This window comes from Manacus vitellinus, unplaced genomic scaffold (genome assembly GCF_001715985.3).
Source record: "Manacus vitellinus isolate BGI_N305 unplaced genomic scaffold, ASM171598v3 scaffold_83_pilon, whole genome shotgun sequence".
Classification (NCBI taxonomy): domain Eukaryota; kingdom Metazoa; phylum Chordata; class Aves; order Passeriformes; family Pipridae; genus Manacus; species Manacus vitellinus.
In genome coordinates, this window is record NW_021940836.1 from 1,694,969 (window position 1) to 1,716,191 (window position 21,223).

The window sequence follows — 21,223 nt, forward strand, 5'->3', positions numbered from 1 at the left end:
TACTGATTAGTCTTCCTGTGAGGCTCAGATCTGTCTCTTCCCTCATGCCCTTGGGTACAACTAAATTCCTGTATTTCCAAGTGGGTTTTTGTGTAAAGCACTCCACACCCATGGAAGGAAAAGGATGATTCCTCTCCAGCAGCTGTGCGTGCCCTTGTTTATCTCTAATGGAGAGTTGAGAGAACTGTTGGGGTTTCTCATCATTTTGAGTATTTTTTTCTGACACGAGCAGCTATGAGCATGGCACTGCTTTATACACATGCATCTGTGTGAGAGCAAGTAGAAGGAATCAGTGGGGACTTCTGCACTTGGATGGGTTTGCTGTGATCCATTTGGCCATGGAAACCACCAGGTGGCCTGGCAGATTAGCACTGTTCCAGTACAACATGCATCTACACTGAAGTGCTGCTGGACACTGAGCTCCAGATTAGACTCCTGTGGGATGTTGGACATGAGTCCTGGTGGTTTGGTGGTTCAGGCTAACACAGTCGTGCTTGTGGTGGTCAGAAGCTTGAATTCCTTAAAGTGCTATGAACTGAATCTCTCTAAGTGGGCAGAGCAAAATTGAGGCAATGTAAATGCTGAGCACAGCTCAAAAGGCAAAACCAGGACTGAGATGTGCATGGAGGTGGGACAGTCCTTTAGATATCCCATACTTTAGATATACCATCCATAGATATCCATAAAGGAGGAGTCATTTTCCCTTTATTCAGCTATCTAAAAGCCAGGCATTTGGTCTAAGCCAGTCATCTGATCTTCTCCTCATCAATGGAGAGACAGTTGGGACAAATCAGCTTGGAGGTATCTCACTCTCTCTTTCCCACCCCCTCTTCCCCCAGGAAAATAGTTCTGAGACTTCACTGTTAGATGAGAAAAATCTCTTACATTGCCTGGGGAGACCTTGATAAACCAGCACAGGATATAGATAAAGCATTAAAAAGCTCAATGGTGCAGCAGTAGCATGACAGAACTTCTGCAGACATCCCTTTCCATGCCCCAGACCACAATTCACAATGTCACTGATTTCATTAGTGTTGGGCATCTAAATCCCTCTGTGCATGTGTGCCTAGGGCTCCTCAAAGAGAGCATAAAGTGAAAATTAATCTTGAGATAGTAGCGGTGAGGATCTTCCTTTTTTTGTAGGCATTTGAAGTGGAATCCAGCACAAAAGCCAAGGACTTCTGCCAGAACATCTCCAATAGGCTGCTCCTAAAGTCCTCTGAGGGCTTCAGCCTCTTCGTCAAAATCTCTGATAAGGTGAGTGACCCACCCAGAGGCTGAAGTAGCCCTGAAATACTCACAGTGACCCACCTGCCACTCAGTACCCATTGGTGGAGCCAGAGTTATCTGGTGAGAAGCATTTCTCTACAAGCTGTGTGGCATTTCTAAGTCTGATCCAACCTGATACAGGTGAGGTTTGGACTCCCACAGCCCTGACTTACAGCAATCTCCCTGAAGGACTTAACGCAGTGATAGGCAAAACTCTCCTAGGCTGCTACTGAGTTGGCTTTATAAGAAAGGACTAAATAAGAAAAATGTGCAGCTTAGAGCTGCCTCTGGCAACTGGGAGAAATCTATGGAGATAGTCATCAGGAAGGGAAAGGAATTGTTCTGGTGAAACAAGAAGCTGCAATAAGGAGTAATGTATGAAATTAGACACAGAGCCTGAAGCAAAGTGCTGGCAGTGGCTTTCTCACATCAGCAGTTTGTAATACATCAGTGTAACCAGCCCAAAACAGCGAGCAACAACTACAGGAGATGGGGCAATGGCCAACCCTGCCTGTGATGTCTTGCCGCTTGTTTTGGGCACCACAATATAAGAAGGACATAAAGCTGTTAGAGAGGATCCAAAGGTGAACTACAAAGATAGTGAAGGGTTTAGAGGGGGAGACATAAGAGGAGCAGCTGAGGTCACTTGGCTCATTCAGCTTGCAGAAGAGGAGACTGAAGGGAGACCTCATCATGGTCTACAGCTTCCTCACGAGTTGAAGTGGAGGGGCAGACGCTGATCTCTTCTGCCTAGTGATCAGTGACAGGGCCAGAGGAAATGGTGTGAAGCTGTGTCAGGGAAGGTTTGGATTGGATATAAGAAAAGATTCTTCACCCAGAGGGTAACTGGGCAGTGGAACAGGCTCCCCAGGGAAGTGGTCACAGCACCAAGCCTGACAGAGTTCAAGAAACATTTGGACAATGCTCTCAGGCACATGGTGTGATTCTTGGGGTGTCCTGTGCTGTGCTAGGACTTGGACTTTGATGATCCATATGGGTCCCTTCCAGCTCAGGATATTCTGTGATTCTCCTTCTCAGCCTTTGTGACCATTGTGCTGTGTCCCCCAGGTCATCAGCGTGCCCGAGGGAGATTTCTTCTTTGACTTTGTGAGACACTTGACAGACTGGATAAAGAAAGCAAGACCAGCAAAAGATGGTAACTTTTTTTCATTATGGGTCACACACAGCCCTTCTACCGCCCTCCAGACCTTTCAAACAAGATTGACCACACAGTCTGCCATAAGCACTGGAATAGACTGCCCAGGGAAGTGGTGGAATCACTGTCCCTGGAAGTGTTCATAAAACATGTAGATGTGGTGCTTAGGGACATGATTTAGTGGTGGACCTGGCACTGGACTCAATGGTTTTAGAGGTCTTTTCCAACCTTAATGATTTTGTTATTTTGTGATCTTTTGGGCCACACTGATGTGGGTGTGCTGTCTGCACCATCGCTGGGGGACATCACCTGGGAGGTGGTCTGTCCAAGAGCAGCAAAACCTCTTCTCCAGAGCTAGTCCTTGCCCCTGCGAGGAGTGCCTGCTGGTGGACAGCTCTCCAGGAACTACCTGCAGGAAGGTTTAGTGGTGGGATTCACCTCACCTCACTGACCACATCCATGGTGGAAATGGCTGCAGCTCTGCTGAATTTTTCAGTGGCTGCAAGACATGGGTGCCTCCAGGGTACAATTCCTCTGTCCTGTGTTAGGCTTGAGCACTACACTGAAGTACGATAGTGCAAGTGAACCCAGGCAGTTCTTTCCATTTTGGCAGTGATGTGGTTTGGTCTGCAAGGTCAGAGCTCATTTGGCCTTTTGAGTGCCCCTGTCCCTGCAGGTTTTGATGGCACATGGGCACCACTGCCTTGCAGACACTGATTGTCAGCTGGTATTCACACCATTGCTCCTATATTCCTGCTTCTCTTGAACAGGTATAGTGCCTTCCCTCACCTACCAAGTGTTCTTCATGAAAAAACTGTGGACCAACACAATGCCTGGAAAAGACTCGATGGCAGACTCAATCTTCCACTATTACCAGGTACTCCAGGACTCTGCAGTACCAGTGAAGACTTGGGAGGGATTAGGAGGGGTTGCAAAGACATTGTCCATCTACAGATGTTCCCAGGGCACAGCCTCTTAACCAGGGGCTGGATACCTCCACAAACTCCATTAAACATCTGAGGATGAAGGTCCATGGGCATCCCCTCTATCTCTCATTTGTTCTTTCCTCCATGCAGGAGTTACCAAAGTACCTGCGCGGCTACCACAAGTGCACACGGGAAGAGGTCCTGCAGCTGGCAGCTCTCATCTACCGGGTGAAGTTTGAGGATGACAAGTCCTATTTCCCCAGCATCCCCAAGCTCCTGAAGGAGCTGGTGCCTCAGGACCTCATCCGGCAGCTCTCTCCAGATGACTGGAAAAGGGTAAACCAGCAGCTTGATTCATATGCCAGGACTGGCTGGGGGAATCCCAGTCTCTTGGCTGACTCATCTGACATTCAGCGTTGAAGTTGGACTGCCAGAATGAGTGGCCCATGGTCCCTCTTGAGCCATAGAAGAGCTTCTGCCTCTCTGGCATCACCAAGAGGAGAAATTGTACATTCATGTTTGCATACACGTGCATGCCCTGGGTTTTCTTTGTCCTGCCACTGTGGCTGTGGTGGTGGATGCAATGCCATATGGACACATGCTGAGAGATGGTCTTGTGTAAAGGTCTGTCGTTTAATGCAGACTACTGAGTGGAGAAGTGATTCTCCCTGCTTTACACAAGGAGGGCTGTGGCACATGTGCAGACAGGTCTAGTCTTAATATATCAGAGGCATCTCACTGCCAAGAAATAGTCTTATAAGTCCTTTCTGTCTCCTATGTGCTTATCAGCATCTCTTGATTGAAGGTCTCTCAAGTCTCCTCTGCTGCATTAATTGGAGGATTAAAACTTATGATCCCTTTAATGGAGTTTCCAGCTCAGCTCATCTAAGAAGGACCTGCCTTGGTTTCAGGCCCTGCTCCAGTGACCAGCCAGCACTTTTTTGAAGTGCTCATTGGAACAGAGACTAGAACCAAACCAAAAGGTCAGGTTGGACAGGACTCAGAGCAATCTGGTCTAGTGGAATGTGGCCCTGCTCATTGCAGATAAGTTGGACTAGGTGACCTTAAAAAGGTCTATTCCAACCCGAACTATTCTATGAATCTCTCACTGTGGGACTGATGCTCCTTCCCTGCAAACATCCCTGGTACTAGGCAGTGCAAACCCTCCATCTCAGTTGTGTTCTCTGTTCCAGTCCATCGTGGCATACTACAACAAGCACGCAGGCAAAACAAGAGAAGAAGCCAAGCTTGCCTTTCTAAAGATTATCTTCAAGTGGCCTACATTTGGATCAGCATTCTTTGAAGTGAAGGTACCTCCTCTGGGGGTTCTCTGACAGCTTTTAGCCAAGCTCGTAAGCCCTGTACCACAGGGGGATTCCAGATCTGAACCAGACTGGGACAACCCTGCTGAAACAGGGAAAGAGCGTGAGACTCTTCATCAGTGAAGGACAAATACACTCTTTTTTGCTGCCCTGCCTCTTTACACAGACAGAGCCATTGTAGAACTTCAGCATGTCTCAGTCATTGGGTCCCTGCTCGTAGCTGTGCTGCAGAGGAGCCAAGAGCCATTCTCTGTTTTGCCAAGGCAAAGGGGAATGTGTGGGTTTCCAAGGGATCTGTCTGCACCCATCACAAATGGAATCCAGACCACTCACCCCAGCCCTAGTCTTCCATCAAAGAAGCAACTAGTTATGAAGTCTGTCCAGGTACTCTGGACACCTTATTGCAACTTCCTCTTCTCAATGACCAAACTGAGCAAAACTGAGTGTAAAGACCAGAAGGGAACAGAGCAGTGTAGTCTTAGCCTGGAGGTCCACATCAGCATGCATAAGGAGGAGCAGAGCCCCAAACAGACTGGAAGAGGAAAGGAGATGTCTGGAGTTGCTCAGCCTGTCCTAGCTCTTCCATGCCAGTAGCAAGATGGCTTCACTTTTGGGAAGCCACCAAAGGGAACAAAGAACTTAATGCTGTCAGCAGCTCAGCAACTGGTTATCATGCATTTAGGAAAACTGTACTTATCTAGACAGCCCTGACTATTGCTGATACCTTGATGAGCTCTAGGTTTATCTTTAAAGGATAAACTGGATAGCAGTTAATAGGCCACCAAGTGCTGTCAGGAGAAGATAGGGAGTGAGGAAATAGGAAGGGGTCTGATTTTGCTTGACACATCCTCTAACCAGTTCATCTCATTTCCAACAGCAAACTACAGAGCCAAATTATCCAGAAATCCTTCTAATTGCCATCAATAAGCATGGAGTCAGCCTCATTGATCCCAAAACCAAGGTAAGCAAAACTGAGGGCTTCACTAGATGCTCCTAAGCTCATTCCCCAAACCCTCAGAGAAGTCATCCCAAAGAGCATGTTGTTCAGAACTTAATGAGTTCTCATTAAGCCTAGTTAGAAAGGCTGGATAGACAGAACAGTTTCTGGAGGCAGAAATTCACTGTTACACAGAGCCAGCCAGCTTTTTTCAACAGAAGATGTATTGGAAGCATCAACTGTTAGAACCCTGTAACTGGAGGAGACGCATGCTGCTTCCTTAATCCTTTCACAGACATTAGCACAGGAGCTGGAGTAAATGAGATCCTTCCACCATCTTCATGGTCATTCTACTATGGCAATCCTTCACAAGCGCTGGAGGATCCAGAGTCTTGCATCTCACTGCCATCCCCATGAGTCTCATCACATCCTTGGTAGACATCCTTGGTCTGCTTTGATGGAAAGTGAACAGGGACATGAGAAGTCCCCACAGCCCCTCATGAAAGTTGAGGCTCTCGCATGTTGAGTGTCAGTTTTGTGTTCCCACCAGGATATCCTCATCACTCACCCCTTCACCAAGATCTCCAACTGGAGCAGTGGCAACACGTACTTCCATATAACCATTGGCAACTTGGTGAGAGGAAGCAAGCTGCTCTGTGAGACCTCCCTGGTAAGGAGTGTTAAAGATTAGACCAAATCCTGACTGGCAGCAGATTGTGCCTTAGGGACTCTCTGGGCTGAAAATGGTCTCTCAGAAGAGCACCTAATTGGGTTTTTTTCCTTCTGGACTGCTCAATGAATCAGGGCTCTCATTTGGTTCATCTTCCAGTGTACGAGCAAGCCTGATGTGCTCAGGATGTTGCCATGTCAGGAGCATAGGGGACAGTCCCTGCCACTGGCCTTGAAAAAAAACATTAAAGCTGATGTGGGCTCAAGGGGTACTCTTGAGCCCTTTTACCAAGATCCTCTGCCCAACTTGTCCCTTGTAATGGTCACAGCAACAAATCTCCTCTTAGAGTATCTTAAAACAAAAGCATGAAGGATAAAAATTCCTACTGAATTAATTGTTATTAATCTGAGGCATTCAGTATTTTGTTAGCCATTTGAAAATCCATGTCTCATCCAAAGTTCCCTATGTCCTTAGCCTCAGCAGCATGCTGGGACAGTGAGTTCCTCTATCTTGATGCTGCAAATTATGTTTGGACAGTGTTTCTTGTGGTGGTGACATTTCACCCAAAAAGAATGGTAGAACAAGTCAAAATGTACTTGAAAACTTGGAAGTCAACAACTGGTAGCCAGTGTATTCAGGAGGGACAAGCCAGAGACTGTAACTGTGCTCTAAAGGCAGGTAACATCTTCTCTCTCCTCCTCAGGGGTACAAGATGGATGATCTTTTGACCTCGTACATCAGCCAGATGCTAACAGCCATGAGCAAACAGAGGAGTGCAAAGGGTAGCAAGTGAACTGCAAGAAGCCACTGGCAGGTGGCCATGGCGCTAATTCACCAGCTGAGGGCTGTGGGATACCCGTGCAGCTGGGGGAGAACCTTTGCCTCTCAGATGTGGAAGATGAGCCGAACACCATCAGGAAGTTCCCTGGACTCTGACCTTGAGGGCTCTGATCCCACCTCCCTTTCCAGCGAAGATGACTATCTCTGACCTCCCATTCTCCTTCTTCTCCCTGCATCCCAACTCCATCTTACATCTCAAAGATTTCCAGGGGACACCACTGCTCTCAGAGAGTGACTGAGCAAAAACACTCCAGGGTTTGCCTGAACCCAATGGTTGGCATCGCAAAGGCTCTTGGAAGAGGATTTGTGTGTGTTTGTGTGTGTGTGTGGCTTGCTTTGTTTTTGTTTGGTTTTCTTCTTAAATATGAGAGCTATTAGGATGCTAACAGATTTTTGGTAAGGTTCTGGGAACTTCAGGTTTGAAGAGGAATAACAGAGCCCTGCTCCATGCTGGAAAGATGTCAAATGAACACTGCAGGGCTTGGTTTTTTTTGTCATTACAAAAGAATATGTTGTGTTCTTAAGAAGGACAGAAAGAAAAAGCAGGCTGGGAGGAGCACATTTTAACTAGGAATCAGAATAAATAAACTACTGATTGAACAGGCTAGAATATTAAAGTGCTGTCTGTGCAATGCTGGAAATATTTAAAGAACAAATGTTAAAGTTTTGTTTCTTCTTCTATTTATTTTTTAAAATATTAAAAAGGAAAAAAAATAATCCTGCATTTTGTGCCGGTATCTGGATTCTGCCTCGGGGCTGAGAGCGACCTGCAGAACAGCCTCTCGTCCAGGGATTCCCCAAGAGCCATAACTGCCAGCAGCTGAGTAAGGCACATCTTTCCCATCTTAAGGGCTCAGCTGGAAGTGAAGCTTGGAAGATGAATTATCTCCTTTTGCCCCCTATGCCCAGAAAAATTAACCCTAGGAGGACTTCTACTGCAAGCTTCAAAATGGATATAAGGGTTTTGAAGACCCCAAGTTTGGAAGACTGAGGCCAAGCCTATGTTGAACTGTAATTCAAACGTGAACTTCGTCATTGGGTTTGTAACAGCGGATGATTTTATTGTGCTTTTGTGTGTGTTGCTGTATAAAACAGCTCTTTATGAGTCCCAGCTGAACCTGAACCAGAAGGGTAGACCCTTCTTTTCTGTGGGCTTTTCTCCATCTTTAATTGGCTGTACTAAGCTGCTGGCTCTTTGTCCCATCTTCTACCCACCACCACGCAGTGCAGACCAGCCTGCTTTGGAGCAGAGATGGGACCTGCTGGCAGAGAGGAGGCTGAACCCACGTTGTGTCTGGGAGGATGCAGGGGAAGAAGCCTGGGGTTGCCTTTCCAAAATACAGGCTTCAAAGGAGCATGTGGCTGGATGTGGGGCATCAGGAGAGGTGACAATTGTCCACCAAGATCTGGTGCTGGTGTCACTATCACTGAGTGGATCTCAGTAGATGTGGGAGACCTGTCTTGGTCCTGTCCATTGGGCTGAGTTTGACTGCTTTCACAGAAGTCCATCTTGTGGGGACATGTTCTGTTAAGCTCAGCTGGGCTCAGCTCTCTAACACCATGGTGTGCTAGGCAGAACTGGCAGCGCTGCCTACCAGCCCTCAAGGACTGTGACATCTACCTGGAATGCAGCAGTGACTTAGGACCTTGGTTGCTCCATCAAAGTGAATGAGATGCTATATGGAGACATTCACCAGCCAGACAGGGCTGCTAAGAGATCCCCTTCCTCCACCATCACCTACCCAAGGCACGCTGGTAATGGGAGCATGGTTACACCAGCCAAGGCTACACTGGGAGCCAAGCTGCCTTCTTACCATACATCTCTGATGTTTCTCCCCCTTCCTCAGCTGTCCCTGGGATCCCACCTGTCCTTAGACACGCGCCCATCATCACCACCACTGTCATTGCTCTTTATGAGTCTCCAGCCATCCCTGCCTCCCACATCGCACGCAGCAGATGATGCATCACAGCAGTGTTTTCCAGAGCTTTCCTGGCTCATCTTTCCACTGACACCACCCTCATACCTCTACTTACAGCTCTGGTGGCCTCCCGTGCACTCCACCATTTTGGGGGATGCCAGGACTCTGTATATGTGTGCCTGTGTGTCATATGTATTAGCATCTGCTGGCATCTTTGTATTCACACCAAGCAATGTAAGATGAAAAACGTATGTCCAAGTGAAATACTCTAATTAAAAAGCATCAAGTGGCTTTTGGGAGGCTGTCCTGCACTGTGTGGCTTTGGTGGCATCTCCACAGGGAAAGGTGGGCTCAAGGCTCCTGGATTCTTCTTGTGGACAAGACTTTTCTTTGCTAAGTGGAACTCCTGGTGAACATATCAAGCAATGAGGAGCAAACCATCAGTGTGCCTGGACTGGAAACTAGTTGAAATCTTTTATTTTGGGGTAAAAACCACTGAATCCTGGGGAGTCTCCATTGCTTATCTTCTGTGAAAACGGTGGATCTTCCAACTAGTTTTGAGCTGAATCACTGGATGTAGGAAGTGATGGGTGAAAAGTTTGTGTGTGGGAGTCAGACTACCAGCCATGTGCCTAACAAGGTTGTCAGACCCTGCTAGCTGTGAAGCAACAAAAATAGTAGCTATGACAGTGCAAGGCATTAAAGGAGATCAGGTCTAATAGGCCAGGCTCTGCCTGGGCAAGGCTGGTGAGGATGAGGAAGGTGAGTACAGGGAATTACCACTGCATAATGGCCAAGCAGCATCTGGATACATGGATGAAAGTGCATTGAGGTGGCTTTTCCCAATACATACTAAAAGCAGCAGTTGAGGGACCACAGCCAAGTCCCTCACTTGAACACCAAGGGACAGGCTGAGGAACCCACGATGCACACCACAGTCAACCCACACTCCCCCCCTCCTGTTTTTGCTGCTGACATACCTCCACATAAGTGGTATCCACAAAAAGTTATGAACCAGCTATGCATGCGGGGCATGGGGAATGGGATTTAACACCATCCTTTCTCCATGCTTCATAGATCTGTAGCTGCTCTACAATAATCCATCAGCCCTTTATCCCTTTTCCAAAGGCGGATGATTCTTTTTTGCTTTTCTAGCCTCCAAAATACTCCAAAATTGCAACTTGGAAAGGTTTGAGTGCTTCTCAGCACAGATAACTCTGAAACCTAATGCTTCCCTGTCACAATTCACTTGTGATAACTTTATTTAACAAAAGGCTCATGTGTGAGAAATTGTCTATAGCCTGAATCCAGTGAAGACTACTATTTTCTTTCCCAGTTTGCCAAAATAAGAACAGAACAGGATAGGAGAGCTAAAATGTATTTAAAACAGCACTTGCAATTTACAAAAAATGTATCCTTATTATCTGTTCAAGTAGAAAGTTATGGCTTAAACCTGAGAGATGCTTACATCCCCCTTACAGAGCAGGGCATGGACCCCCCTCCCCACTGTGTGGCAGCAGCCCCTGGGAGAAATGAAAATCCAAATAAATCCTGGGGTGTTGTACAGGTATACAGGCCTTCCCAAAGGAAAATCAAACAGGACACTTGGTGGGACCAGTTCACACGCAGCTCAATCTTTCTGAACAAAAGTGGTGTGTCACAGTCTCAGTAGCTACCAAGGCACCAAGAAGTCCTTCAGCCCCCATGGGAAAGTTATGCCCTCACCCACAGCCAAAGGGAAGGGACTGTCCTTGTTAGGGTCTATGGCAGGGCCAGAGTGAGGAAAAGGAAAACCAAAGCTGCCCCTGCCTGCATTACAGAAAGGTACAGATCCTACTGACCCAGGCAGCAGCACCTGACCATCGTGGTGGGGCGAGTGTGCTCTTGGGGGAGGAGGAGACCTGCAAGGAGGAAGAGAAGGAGGGAGGTAGTGTGTGGAGAAGAGGCCGATCTGATAGGAGAAACCTGAGCAGCTGTGAATGAGGAGAACTGCAGGATGCTCAGATGTTTGCAGCATGTGTTAAACACAGCCGTGGAAACGAAGGCTTACACACGGCAGGAATGATTGCCCTATGGGACGCCAATGGTCTCAGGGGTAAATAGCGGCTCCCATGTAGTTGCTTCATCTCACCATGGCGCACAGTTTCTTCATGGCTGCAGCTCCATCTGTGCTCTCCTACACCCCAGGGATCCCTGCCAGGCACAGGAATCTGAGAAAAGCTGTAGGAGAGGCAGGCTGGTGCTCATCTCCAGCAGAGGCACGAAGGCAAATGGTTCCTCCTCATCAGGTAGATCTGAGCCCCCCACAGCTGGTCAACCCAGTCTCATTGGGATGTCAGGTCCACGTCCCCTCTCTGTCCACGTCAGGCCAGGACGGCAGGCATGTCACTGAGCTCTGGAAAAAGGGACACAATGAGCTACCAATACAACTGCATTTGCTTTGACAACCATCGTGAGCAAATAGAACCTGGCTGAAAATGCGTGCAGCCCAGGTTGGGTCATTTTGCCTGGATGATAGCTCCATGAGTGCAGAAACATAGTGCATTGGAGAGTCCTCAGCCAATCCCACCCTGCCTTGCAGAACCAGGAATGCTCAGTGCCTCCAGGGTCTCTTTTCACAGCTGCACAGAGCAATGAGTATTGGTGGGGACATCTGGAGGTGTATGCCCCAACCACTGCTTGAAGCATTGAGCTGCTCAGGGATTTGAACATGGAATCCTGCCACCTACATCTGAGGCTGAGATAACCCAGAATGCATCCTTCATCATAGTATGGGCACCTATCACCAGCCCAACCACCAGGATGCCAGTGCCCCCACAGAGACCACCCTGTGCAGGATGCAACTGCTTTCCTTGCCCTGCTCACCTGTCCTGAACTTGTTGTAGGTGCCGCTCTCTAGCACTGGGTTACTCTCCTGGGCACAGCACAAGAAATTCCGCTCTCTCCACCTGCATGGGGAAAAGCACCTGGGTCAGGCCGCTGCTCACTGTGGTTTTCCCCACAGATCCCTGCTGTGGTGGACACCATTTTCCTACTTTGTGAGTGCAGGTATTTTGGGATTTTCTCATGTCCTTACCGAGAAAGGCCACAGTGCACGACTGATGTCTAAGCATCCACACTTCATGTGTGCAACAACATTTTGAAGGCAACTTTGTGACTAACCTCTGTTTTCTCAGTTCTTAAATGCTCAAAAGCCCCAGAAATGTTTGCAGCCACTGGCTGTTAAACAGCCAGGGAAATTTAAAAATCATGATTTTGGTGTGTTCATAAACTTGACAAAGGAGACTATGCAGAGCACTGAGGCACTGCTGATGGCACTTCTGTCCCAGCAGGGTTGGGAATGCCCTTACTGCAAGGCTAGCAAGCCTTGTTGGTTGGACCAGAAGCATCCACAGGGCCTGGGAAATGCACACATAACATGAACACAAGCCTGGAGGAGACAGGCATGGGAAGGTCTAATGGTGGTGTTGATGCTTTACAGGGGTGATTGTAAGCCAACGTGCAGCCTTGAAAACAAGGTGAAAGCTGCTAAAGCAAGACCTGAGGAGAACAGAGCAGTGTAAGAGAGGAAGGAAGGGAGGGAGCCACTTTGCCTTGGGAAGGGAAAAGCCTGGATGTCCAACAAACATGCCTGTACAGCTGCTAGTTCATCACTTTGTGAAACGGCTACTAATTCATTTCTTCATCATCCAGAGCAATATTAGCACTCCAACATTTTCCTATGTCAAAGCAAGTCACAGTTAACAGCAATCCAGACAGCTCATGCAGGAGCTTCCCAAACCTTTTGCTTGCTGCCACCTGGAGCACAGTTGTGCTGCCAGCACCCTGCAAAAAAGACTCACCTGGACTGTCTGCTCTGATCCTTCCACCCACCCACAGCCAGCTAGCTGAAGAGCTGAGCCCAGCACATCCTGCTTTCCTTGGGCACTACTGGGATGAGAGCATAGGCACATTTCTCGTACAACTGTGGCAGGGCAGAACATCCAGCAGGACAACATGACCTGCTGGAGTGAGCCTGTTCCATGAACCCCAGACTTCCTGATATTTTTGACAGAGTGGAAGGAAACAAAATGAGGTGTGCATGACACAGATATTTTCATCTGGGAGGATGGACTTCCTTAGGGGCTCTGGCATATGCAGACAGAGAGACATGGAGCACTCAAATATTAACAGAGAGAGCTTTCCTTGCAAATCAGTCCAATGAAATATTGTCTAACTAGTAATAATAATCAGCTCCTTTCTCAGTCCATCAGCTTTGATAAGTGGTTCATGTTGCTACCACAAATCCACCACTTCTCCACTGAATCCTGAGGGTGAACAATGCCTGAGATACCAAAATGGAAAGGGAAAATGAGAGCAAGCAGGAGAAGCAGAGAGGTTTGGGGGGACTTTCAGGGCTTTCTCCCATTTCCAGAAGGGAAAGCTAATGTTCTCAAGAGTAGTTTTAACTCTTCAGGTCACCTGAAAGCATCCCTCCTTACCTCCACCTAGAGCAAAAGATCAGTTTAGGATGGTCAGTACTTACCAGTGCAGAGCAAAGATGAGTGAGATGAGGAGCAGAGAGGTCAGATCTGTCAGGATCCACATGATGTTGTACTGCTGTGGAGTCTGGAAGAAAACGACAGAGGTGGTGTTCCAGCACCAAGGACCATAAGATATGCAAAAGAAAGTTATTCAAGCTTTTTCTGCTGCTCAAATATGGCCATTCAGCTGATTGGTTTGCATGTGCAGTAACACCTCTTGGGTGATCAAAGCATTTTGTGGCATTTTGAAATGGCCACTCACCACTGGATGTTGGTGCCAAATCATCATTCTTCATAAAAGCAGGTCTATTGTGTGGCCAAGAAGATGGTACTATATCACAGTGAATATAAGAGGGACCTCTTGTTTGTACAGGCAGGCCCTGTACATCTCTCTGTTTCCCCCCAACAGTAACATCAACTGGTGACATCTCATTTTCTCTGGCAAAATTGCCCTTTCCTGAACTCCACAGAGGGTCTGGGGTGGCTCCTGCTCTAAGTCTAAGAGCATCTGAAGATTCATCCTTGGACTGGACCTCCACTCAACCTTAGAATGGACTGAAACAGTGCAGTTCTCTGGATGGGAGCATTGTAAAATCTACTTCAGGAGTGCGAAGTCAGTTGTTCAAAGTCCTTAGGCTGCAGGGACTCTGGTGAGACCACTGGCCCAGGTGCTTCCTAGTCCTTCAGGTTGCCCAAGACAAAATAACAAATATAAAAATTATGTGAAAATTCCTCCCAGCAAAGAAGGATTAATTCTATGGTTGTTTTCCTTGGACTTGTGGAACAAGACCAAGTTTGAGAAGGGCATTGGGAAGCCCTGGGAAATGAGAAACTTCTGACATCAAGAAGGTGCTTCAAAAGCTTAGAAATGGAAATGCTCATGCATTTGTGCCCTCGAAGGCCCTTCTCTTCTCCCTGCACAAGTCTCAGTATCACTTCTTCCCTTTTCTCAAGGCCTAAGGTGCAAATCCTAACAAGTAGGGTGCTTCTACCAGAGCCAGGAGAAAAGAAAAAGGTGTAGTAATACATGTAGTGGATCAGAGGTTCCAGGTAAGCCAGGTTTCAATCAGGTCTTTCTCATGCAAAGGATCCTTAAAGGACGCTTTATCCATGTGTCAGCTGGCCCACAGTCTCCAAAGGTAGCCATGAACATCCCAACCCTACTTCCCACTCCCGGGACAGAGAAGAGTTTCACTTACCATGAGGAAGAGTGGCTGGCTCAGATTCTTCAGCAAGTGGACAGCGTTGGTGGTCACAGAGTGTGCCCCCGAGCACCATGCCAGGGAGAAAAGCCATGGCTCATTGACCACATAGAAGTTGGTCGTGATGTTTGCCTCGGCATATTTCCTTTAAAAGACCAGAAGGCAACAACCTTCGTTAAGCAAGGAGGTTACTACTTCTTTCAGGCTTACTCAAGGAGATTCAAGAAGATGATGGGAAATCGTTGTAATTTTCTATAGGAAATGCTTACTTTAGGACCTAGATAAGGAACATAAAGGAAAGCCAACCAGCCAATAATTAATCATTAACAATTGGTTGATACAAAATAGCTGAATTGCTGTAAACAAATGTAAATAAATGCAGATAAAATGCCCAAAAGGTCAAAACTTTCTAATCCTTCTGCCATATGAATCAATGTAATGATGTGTTTTTACAGGAGGTTGTAGCCAGGTTGGTGTTGGTCTCATCTTCTAAGTAACAAGCAATAGAGGAAATGGCCTCAAGCTTCACCAGGGAAGGTTTAGATTGGATATCAGGAAAAATTTCTTTGTGGAAAGGGTTAGCAAGCATTCTAATGGGCTGCCCAGGGAAGTGGTGAAATCATCATCATTACTTAAAAAATGTGTATATGTTGCAGCTGGGGACATGGTTTAGTGGTGGGTTTGGCAATGCTGGGATAATGGGTGGCCTCGATGATCTTAGAGGTCTTTTAAATCTAAATGATCCTGTTATTCTGTAATCTCCCCATAGTGTGTTCAAAACCACCTTGAAGCTGCCACTCAAGTTTGTTATGTTTGCTGCATGAACTCATAATTTCTCAAGTTCTTATAAGCTATTGAAACTTAATATGAAGTAAGTTCATTCTTACTATAATGGTAAAGTAATGTATCATCAATACCAGCATTCATAAATCTACCTAGGATCTACCCAGGGTTTACCCAAATGGATCTACCTAGGATTTTTTTCAGCCTTTCAGCCTGGAAAAGAAAAGGCTCTGAGGAGACCTCAGAACAGCCCTCTAGTACCTAAAGGGGCTACAAGAGAGCTGGAAAGGGACTTTTGGCAAGGGCATGGAGTAACGAGACAAGGGAGAATGGCTTTAAGCTGAAGGAGAGGAGGTTTAGATCAGACTTTAGGAAGAAACTCTTGACTGTGAGGGTGGTGAAACACTGGAACAGGTTGTCCAGAGAGGTTCTGGAAACCTCCATCCCTGGAGGTGTTCAAGGTCGGGCTGGATGGGGCTCTGAGTAACTTGGTCTAGTGGAAGGTGTCCCTGCTCATGGCAAGGGAGTTGGAACCAGATGATTAAGGTCCCTTCCAACCCAAACCATTACATGATTCTATAGTTTTACATCCTGTGACAATTATAACTGAGAAAACATGAACTTTACTCTCATCCAAAGGATTAGAGTAATGAAGATTCTTTTTCATTCCAACTTGTTTTTCAATGGGTCTGTGCATTGGAAAGAGAAAAAAAATCCTATTTAGAAAAGGAGAGCTAGACAGGTAAAGCTGGGGGTTTTCTGGTGATTTCTGGTGTTTTTTTCCCATGTGAGATAAACATTTTGGAAACTCCTGCAATGAATATAGAGCCTTCAATTGTAGAAATGATATTTTCAGTGTGTCACATACAACAGAGTACTGGTATTAACGGAGACAAGAAATGACATCTCCAAAACACCAGCAACAAGAGGATGATGGTCTCTCACCACAGCATCATGCACTCACACTGATGTTTGTGGAAGAGCCATGGGAGATTGAACAGTGTTGGTGGGACTGAGGATGGCATGAACAGAAAGACAAGAAATTAGGAGACTGATCCTGATCAGAGATCTGATCCTCAGATCCTGGTCAATATGGAATTGAGGGCAAGAGGAGTAATTACATGTGCCACCTCTTAGTCAACAGTAGAAGTCTGTCACCCCTAAAATACACCAGAGATGGCCACTCGATCTAAAGGACCGCTTTACAAAATTCTATAGATTCTGGAACCAGTCACTGGAGGGAGACATTTCCCCATGCATGAGGTAAACATAGTCCAGCTGCAGTCCAAAGACAGTAGTTGGGCCTGAAACCTACCGAATATCTTCAGCAGACATATCAGTGTAGACCAGATTGAGTTTGACAATGTTGTTCTTTAAGAGGTCTTCAACTGGTGCCTTACTGCCCATCGTGTGCTGAAACCCAGGAGCAACAGATTGAACAAAGGACCTCATGTTGTTATTCAGCCATAGGACCTGCAGGCAACAGGAGGAACCAGTGAACTCTCAGCAGAAGAATTCATGCCCCTAATATTCCCTACTGTAAAGATAACATCTTAAGGGGCTTAACCCAGCCTATCAATGACATGTTTCTCCCAATGATCAAAGAACATTTGGATGCAGGGTTAAAACTTGCAAGATATTTTCATCAAGAAATAAATATCCAGTGTTCCTTGCTTATCAACTGGTAATCAGTGAGTACGTTTCACACAGCCCAACAAAAGATGCGGTGTTGGAAATGAATGAAAGGACAGCTTTGGTGTGTGAAAAGGCAACAGAAAATATTCTGTTTTTTCATTCTTCCAGCATGGAAGAAAAATTCTTCAGCAGATACAGATCAGCGTAACTCCCCGGACATCAAAGGGTATGTAACCTCATTCACATGAGTTTAGCATTCATCCACTGCCAGAAGGAGGAAGGCAATAAAGGCTCCCAATTCCAATTCTGCATTTTAATTTAAGCCAGAACTTTTTATGCAATATATAAAACAAGCATGGGTAGCAGGGAGTAGACTGACAATTATTACAATTATGAAAGGGTGCTGTTTGGGGGCTATATACCAGCATTAGCTGGTATATAAACTGCCATATTTCCTTTTGCTGTCTGGAGAGTTAGACCATTTTGTACCTGATGAGGAGCTAATAGCAGGAATATACTCCAAATAATGCCTTTTAAAACAAGAGAAATGCAAGGGGCCAACTTTATGCAGGTGAAATCATGCAGGGTATGACCCCAAAATCCCCATTTGGAGACCAAGAAAAAGAGATATGGAGTGAAGTCACCCTACCAGATGGGGTCTAATCCCTGACTCCTTGAGAATGACTTCCAGGGTTCTGCTGATCCACAAGTTCCTGTAAGGATGTTTGTCTGGAGGGCGGTAGAGATCAAATATCACAAGTTTATTGTGACTGTCTGCAAGGTGCAAGAAATCACTTAGCTTGTAAATGGACTGATTGATTGCCTGGTTTTGATCTGCCTTTGACAGTGAGCCCATGAATGGAAATGGTTTGTCCTAGAAATAAAGAGATACCAGAAAAAAAGGAAATCAATCAGGCAGTTTGCTCTGGGATTCAGCTGTATGTAAAAACCTCACATTTCTAAGAGGGAAAAGGTTTGATATCGGTCCTCAACAGGTGGGGATATTTTATTTTGCTTATCTCTTCTACATAAGAAATGGAGGAAATCAACCCAGGCTGTGAGGACACTGCTTCTGGGACCTGAATTGCATAGCTCACAGATAGCTCTACTGTGCTTCTCTGTCCCACCTTGCTAGCTCTGAATATTATGCACAGCACACTGAACAAGTAGCTCTTTTCTTCTCCCCTCAGCCCATGAATTCTGCTGCTACCATGATAAGGTGACACCAGAACACCAACCAGCCAATTGTTGTAGGTCTCTTAAGCCTAAAGGCCAACTGGAAAAAGCAGAGAGACCCAAACTGAAGGATTTCTACTGACTTCTCTGAGTTTTGGCTCAAACAGTAATCCCTCCTCTAACACTGATGCTGTTAAGTAATAGGCATCTGGTGTCTCTTCTACATCCAGCTGGCAATAGTCGTAGAATCATAGAATCGTTTGGATTGAAAAAGACCTTTAGAGCTCATCCAGTCCAACATTTTCAACTGGATCAGGCTGCTCAGAGCCCAATCCAACCTGACCTTGAATGTTTCTAGCCCTTTATGACACTTACCTTAAGGAACCATGTTCCAGCATTCAACTTCTGCAGGGTATCCCAGGAGAATAACGCAGCATTTTGATCAGTGTCATTAGGGTAGACCTCTTTGATGTTAGTTGTCCTCTTCAAGGTGGTGTCATGCATGAGGAAAGGAACCCCATCATAGCTGTTGAAGAGCAAGAGTTCAGGTCACCTGGGATGCAGCTTCGTTCACAGCATGAGCAGACTCATTCCAGGTCAGAAGAATATGTGAGCCACCGTGAATGCAGCAGTATGGCCTCCCTCAGTGCAGAGGGTGCGATGGGGAGGAAGGCTGAGGATCAAAACACCAGTTTATTTCCAGCTTAAATACTGCTAGGTGACCTGTCTGTGCCTCAGTTCCTTAGGAGCACATGGAGATGGTGACCTTTGGGCTTTGTGGCAGCCAACCCTCACAAAAAATCGATAGTGACTCATGGTTGAAATCTCTTTTTGCTGACATCAAAGTGTTTCTATGGTTTTCAGAGGACTGAAATCTAAGTAGACAGTGATGGAAATGCAAAATTTTCTCTTATAGAAAGGTCTAGATAGGTACAGCATCTAAGTGTCAGTGTTTTTCCCATTCAGCATCTGGAAACTGCTCATCATGCACAGAGTGTTAGCAGTTCATGACAATGAGTCCACCAAGGCAATCAAAGATCTAATAATTAGGACAATGCTGTCACAAGTCTGAACACAATTTTCTGTTGGTTTGTAGACCTGATACAACTCTCACTGTGACCTAGAAGTCAGACTAGAGTAGGGATTTGTCTTTATACTCTGTCAAGCATGTAAAGTATACTGTAGAAATAACGATTGCTAAATCAATAGCCGCAGCTTATTGACTTGCCTGAGAACAACCATGCCCTACAGCCCTGCCATCACATGCCAACTGAAGGGCCCTGTCTCAGCCATCAGTAAAACCTAATTGCCTAGAGCTGCCTATCTCCAAAGAAAACTCTTAGAAGAAGCAGCATATGTTCTGTGAGATGCAATGTTTTCCCCTCACCTAATGGTGACATCTGTCTCAAGACCATCCCCACCATGCTCAATTGTCTTCTGAAATGACATCTCAGTGTTTTCTGGTGCTAGCTGAAAAAAAAAAGTGCGTGAGCGGATCGTTTTCAAACACACTCTGGAGGACTCTGTAAGTACTTTCTGTCTTTTTGTAACACCTCTGGTTTTTATTAAGGGAGCATCATTATATTGTTAATCTACTGTTTGTTTTCTTCACTTTAGCCAAACCCATCTTGTTTTAGAATCATAGAATGGTTTGGCTTGGAAGGGACCTTGAATATCATCCCATTCCAACCCCCGTCATGGGCAGAGACACCTCCCACTAAACCAGGTTGCTCAGGGCCCCATCAAGCCTGGCCGTGTCCCTCAGGAACAGCATTATTCTTGTAAATAAACCCATGCAGTGAGTGATGCCTTTGCCATGCAGTCCCAACCAGACATGTCTCCCCTTCCACCCTCTACAGATTTCACAGGGGAAAAAAAACCCAAACAACAGAAGATGATGATGAAGGTATCAAGACACAGGAGGAAGAAATTACAAAAAACAACTTCTCCAGACCTACCATTGGTGCTCCACGGTGTCCAATGAGGGCTGGCTTTGGTCCAAGTGTTCCCATCTCTCTGATGCAAGGAGAGTACATCCCCAGAGGTATCAAGAAAAGAAAGAGAAGGATAGCCAGGTATGGACCAACAATTATCACCTGAATAACTGAAAGAATTTGAAGGAGGAAGGCTAGAGTTAATACACAAGGTAACATATGAGTGTGCCTTGCAACTTGACTTTTAATACAACCCTGCAGCTAAATGGCTATTTGTCCCATCCCTTTTTCCATCCCTTCTTCCCCTAGCTTTCACTTTCTCTCCAAACAATGCAAACCAGGAAAACAAACTTGTCAAAGCAAGGACACAGGCTAAGTCAGGACCGCAGGTTTTATGCTTTAATTACATCTCACTATGCCTTACAGCAAGACATGGCCTTAATTTCTTTATCTTTAGAGGTGGTGCAATGAAATATCCTCCATCTCTAGAAAAACAATCCTCAACAGAAGGATGCTAATTCTTTTCTTGCTCAGATAAGAACAAGCACCATTTTGAAGTTTCATTCATACTGAAGAAGAGGAGGAACATTTCTCCTTCAACTATGTTACATCTCCTTATGGTAAATACTTCCCTGGTTTATTCACATTGTTGTTAGTGACCTCCTGTGTGTGACCTGGAGAATCCTACAGACTCTAAGATCATGGATATTGCACCTCAGAAACTTGCCAATTCATTACCTATGGTCTTCTCTGGAGTCTGTTAACACATTGCCCAAGAGTCCCAGAGACCCTTTACTTCAGGAACCAAAACAATTCCTCCAAGAAACAAGCACCTATGCACCAACACGTCTTTCTTGAATGGGTACCACCACCCCTCTGCACCTTGTGCCAGTGGCTCTGAAGGAATCTGAGCTTGCACTATGATGATGAT

The 21,223-nt window shown here is 46.0% G+C and overlaps 2 protein-coding genes across 3 annotated transcripts in view; one reads left to right on the plus strand and one right to left on the minus strand.

Annotated features, from left to right (window-relative positions):
* Positions 1-9,268, plus strand: part of MYO7A (myosin VIIA) — a 102,887-nt gene extending 93,619 nt beyond the window's left edge. Inside the window, exons 43-50 of the mRNA XM_018085609.2 lie at positions 1,144-1,257; positions 2,338-2,425; positions 3,196-3,302; positions 3,502-3,687; positions 4,545-4,661; positions 5,551-5,634; positions 6,161-6,280; positions 6,984-9,268. Of these exons, the coding sequence (XP_017941098.1) occupies positions 1,144-1,257; positions 2,338-2,425; positions 3,196-3,302; positions 3,502-3,687; positions 4,545-4,661; positions 5,551-5,634; positions 6,161-6,280; positions 6,984-7,073 (906 nt within the window). The 3' untranslated portion in view covers positions 7,074-9,268. The remainder of the gene's footprint in view (positions 1-1,143; positions 1,258-2,337; positions 2,426-3,195; positions 3,303-3,501; positions 3,688-4,544; positions 4,662-5,550; positions 5,635-6,160; positions 6,281-6,983) is intronic.
* Positions 9,269-10,401: 1,133 nt separating this feature from the next.
* Positions 10,402-21,223, minus strand: part of GDPD4 (glycerophosphodiester phosphodiesterase domain containing 4) — a 28,686-nt gene continuing 17,864 nt past the window's right edge. For both annotated transcript variants that reach the window (XM_029964893.1, XM_008924921.3), the window contains 9 exons: positions 20,317-20,462; positions 19,746-19,828; positions 18,734-18,884; positions 17,832-18,056; positions 16,863-17,020; positions 14,762-14,909; positions 13,565-13,647; positions 11,905-11,987; positions 10,402-11,434 (listed from right to left, as the gene is read on the minus strand). In XM_029964893.1, the coding sequence (XP_029820753.1) occupies positions 11,403-11,434; positions 11,905-11,987; positions 13,565-13,647; positions 14,762-14,909; positions 16,863-17,020; positions 17,832-18,056; positions 18,734-18,884; positions 19,746-19,828; positions 20,317-20,462 (1,109 nt within the window). In that variant the 3' untranslated portion in view covers positions 10,402-11,402. The remainder of the gene's footprint in view (positions 11,435-11,904; positions 11,988-13,564; positions 13,648-14,761; positions 14,910-16,862; positions 17,021-17,831; positions 18,057-18,733; positions 18,885-19,745; positions 19,829-20,316; positions 20,463-21,223) is intronic.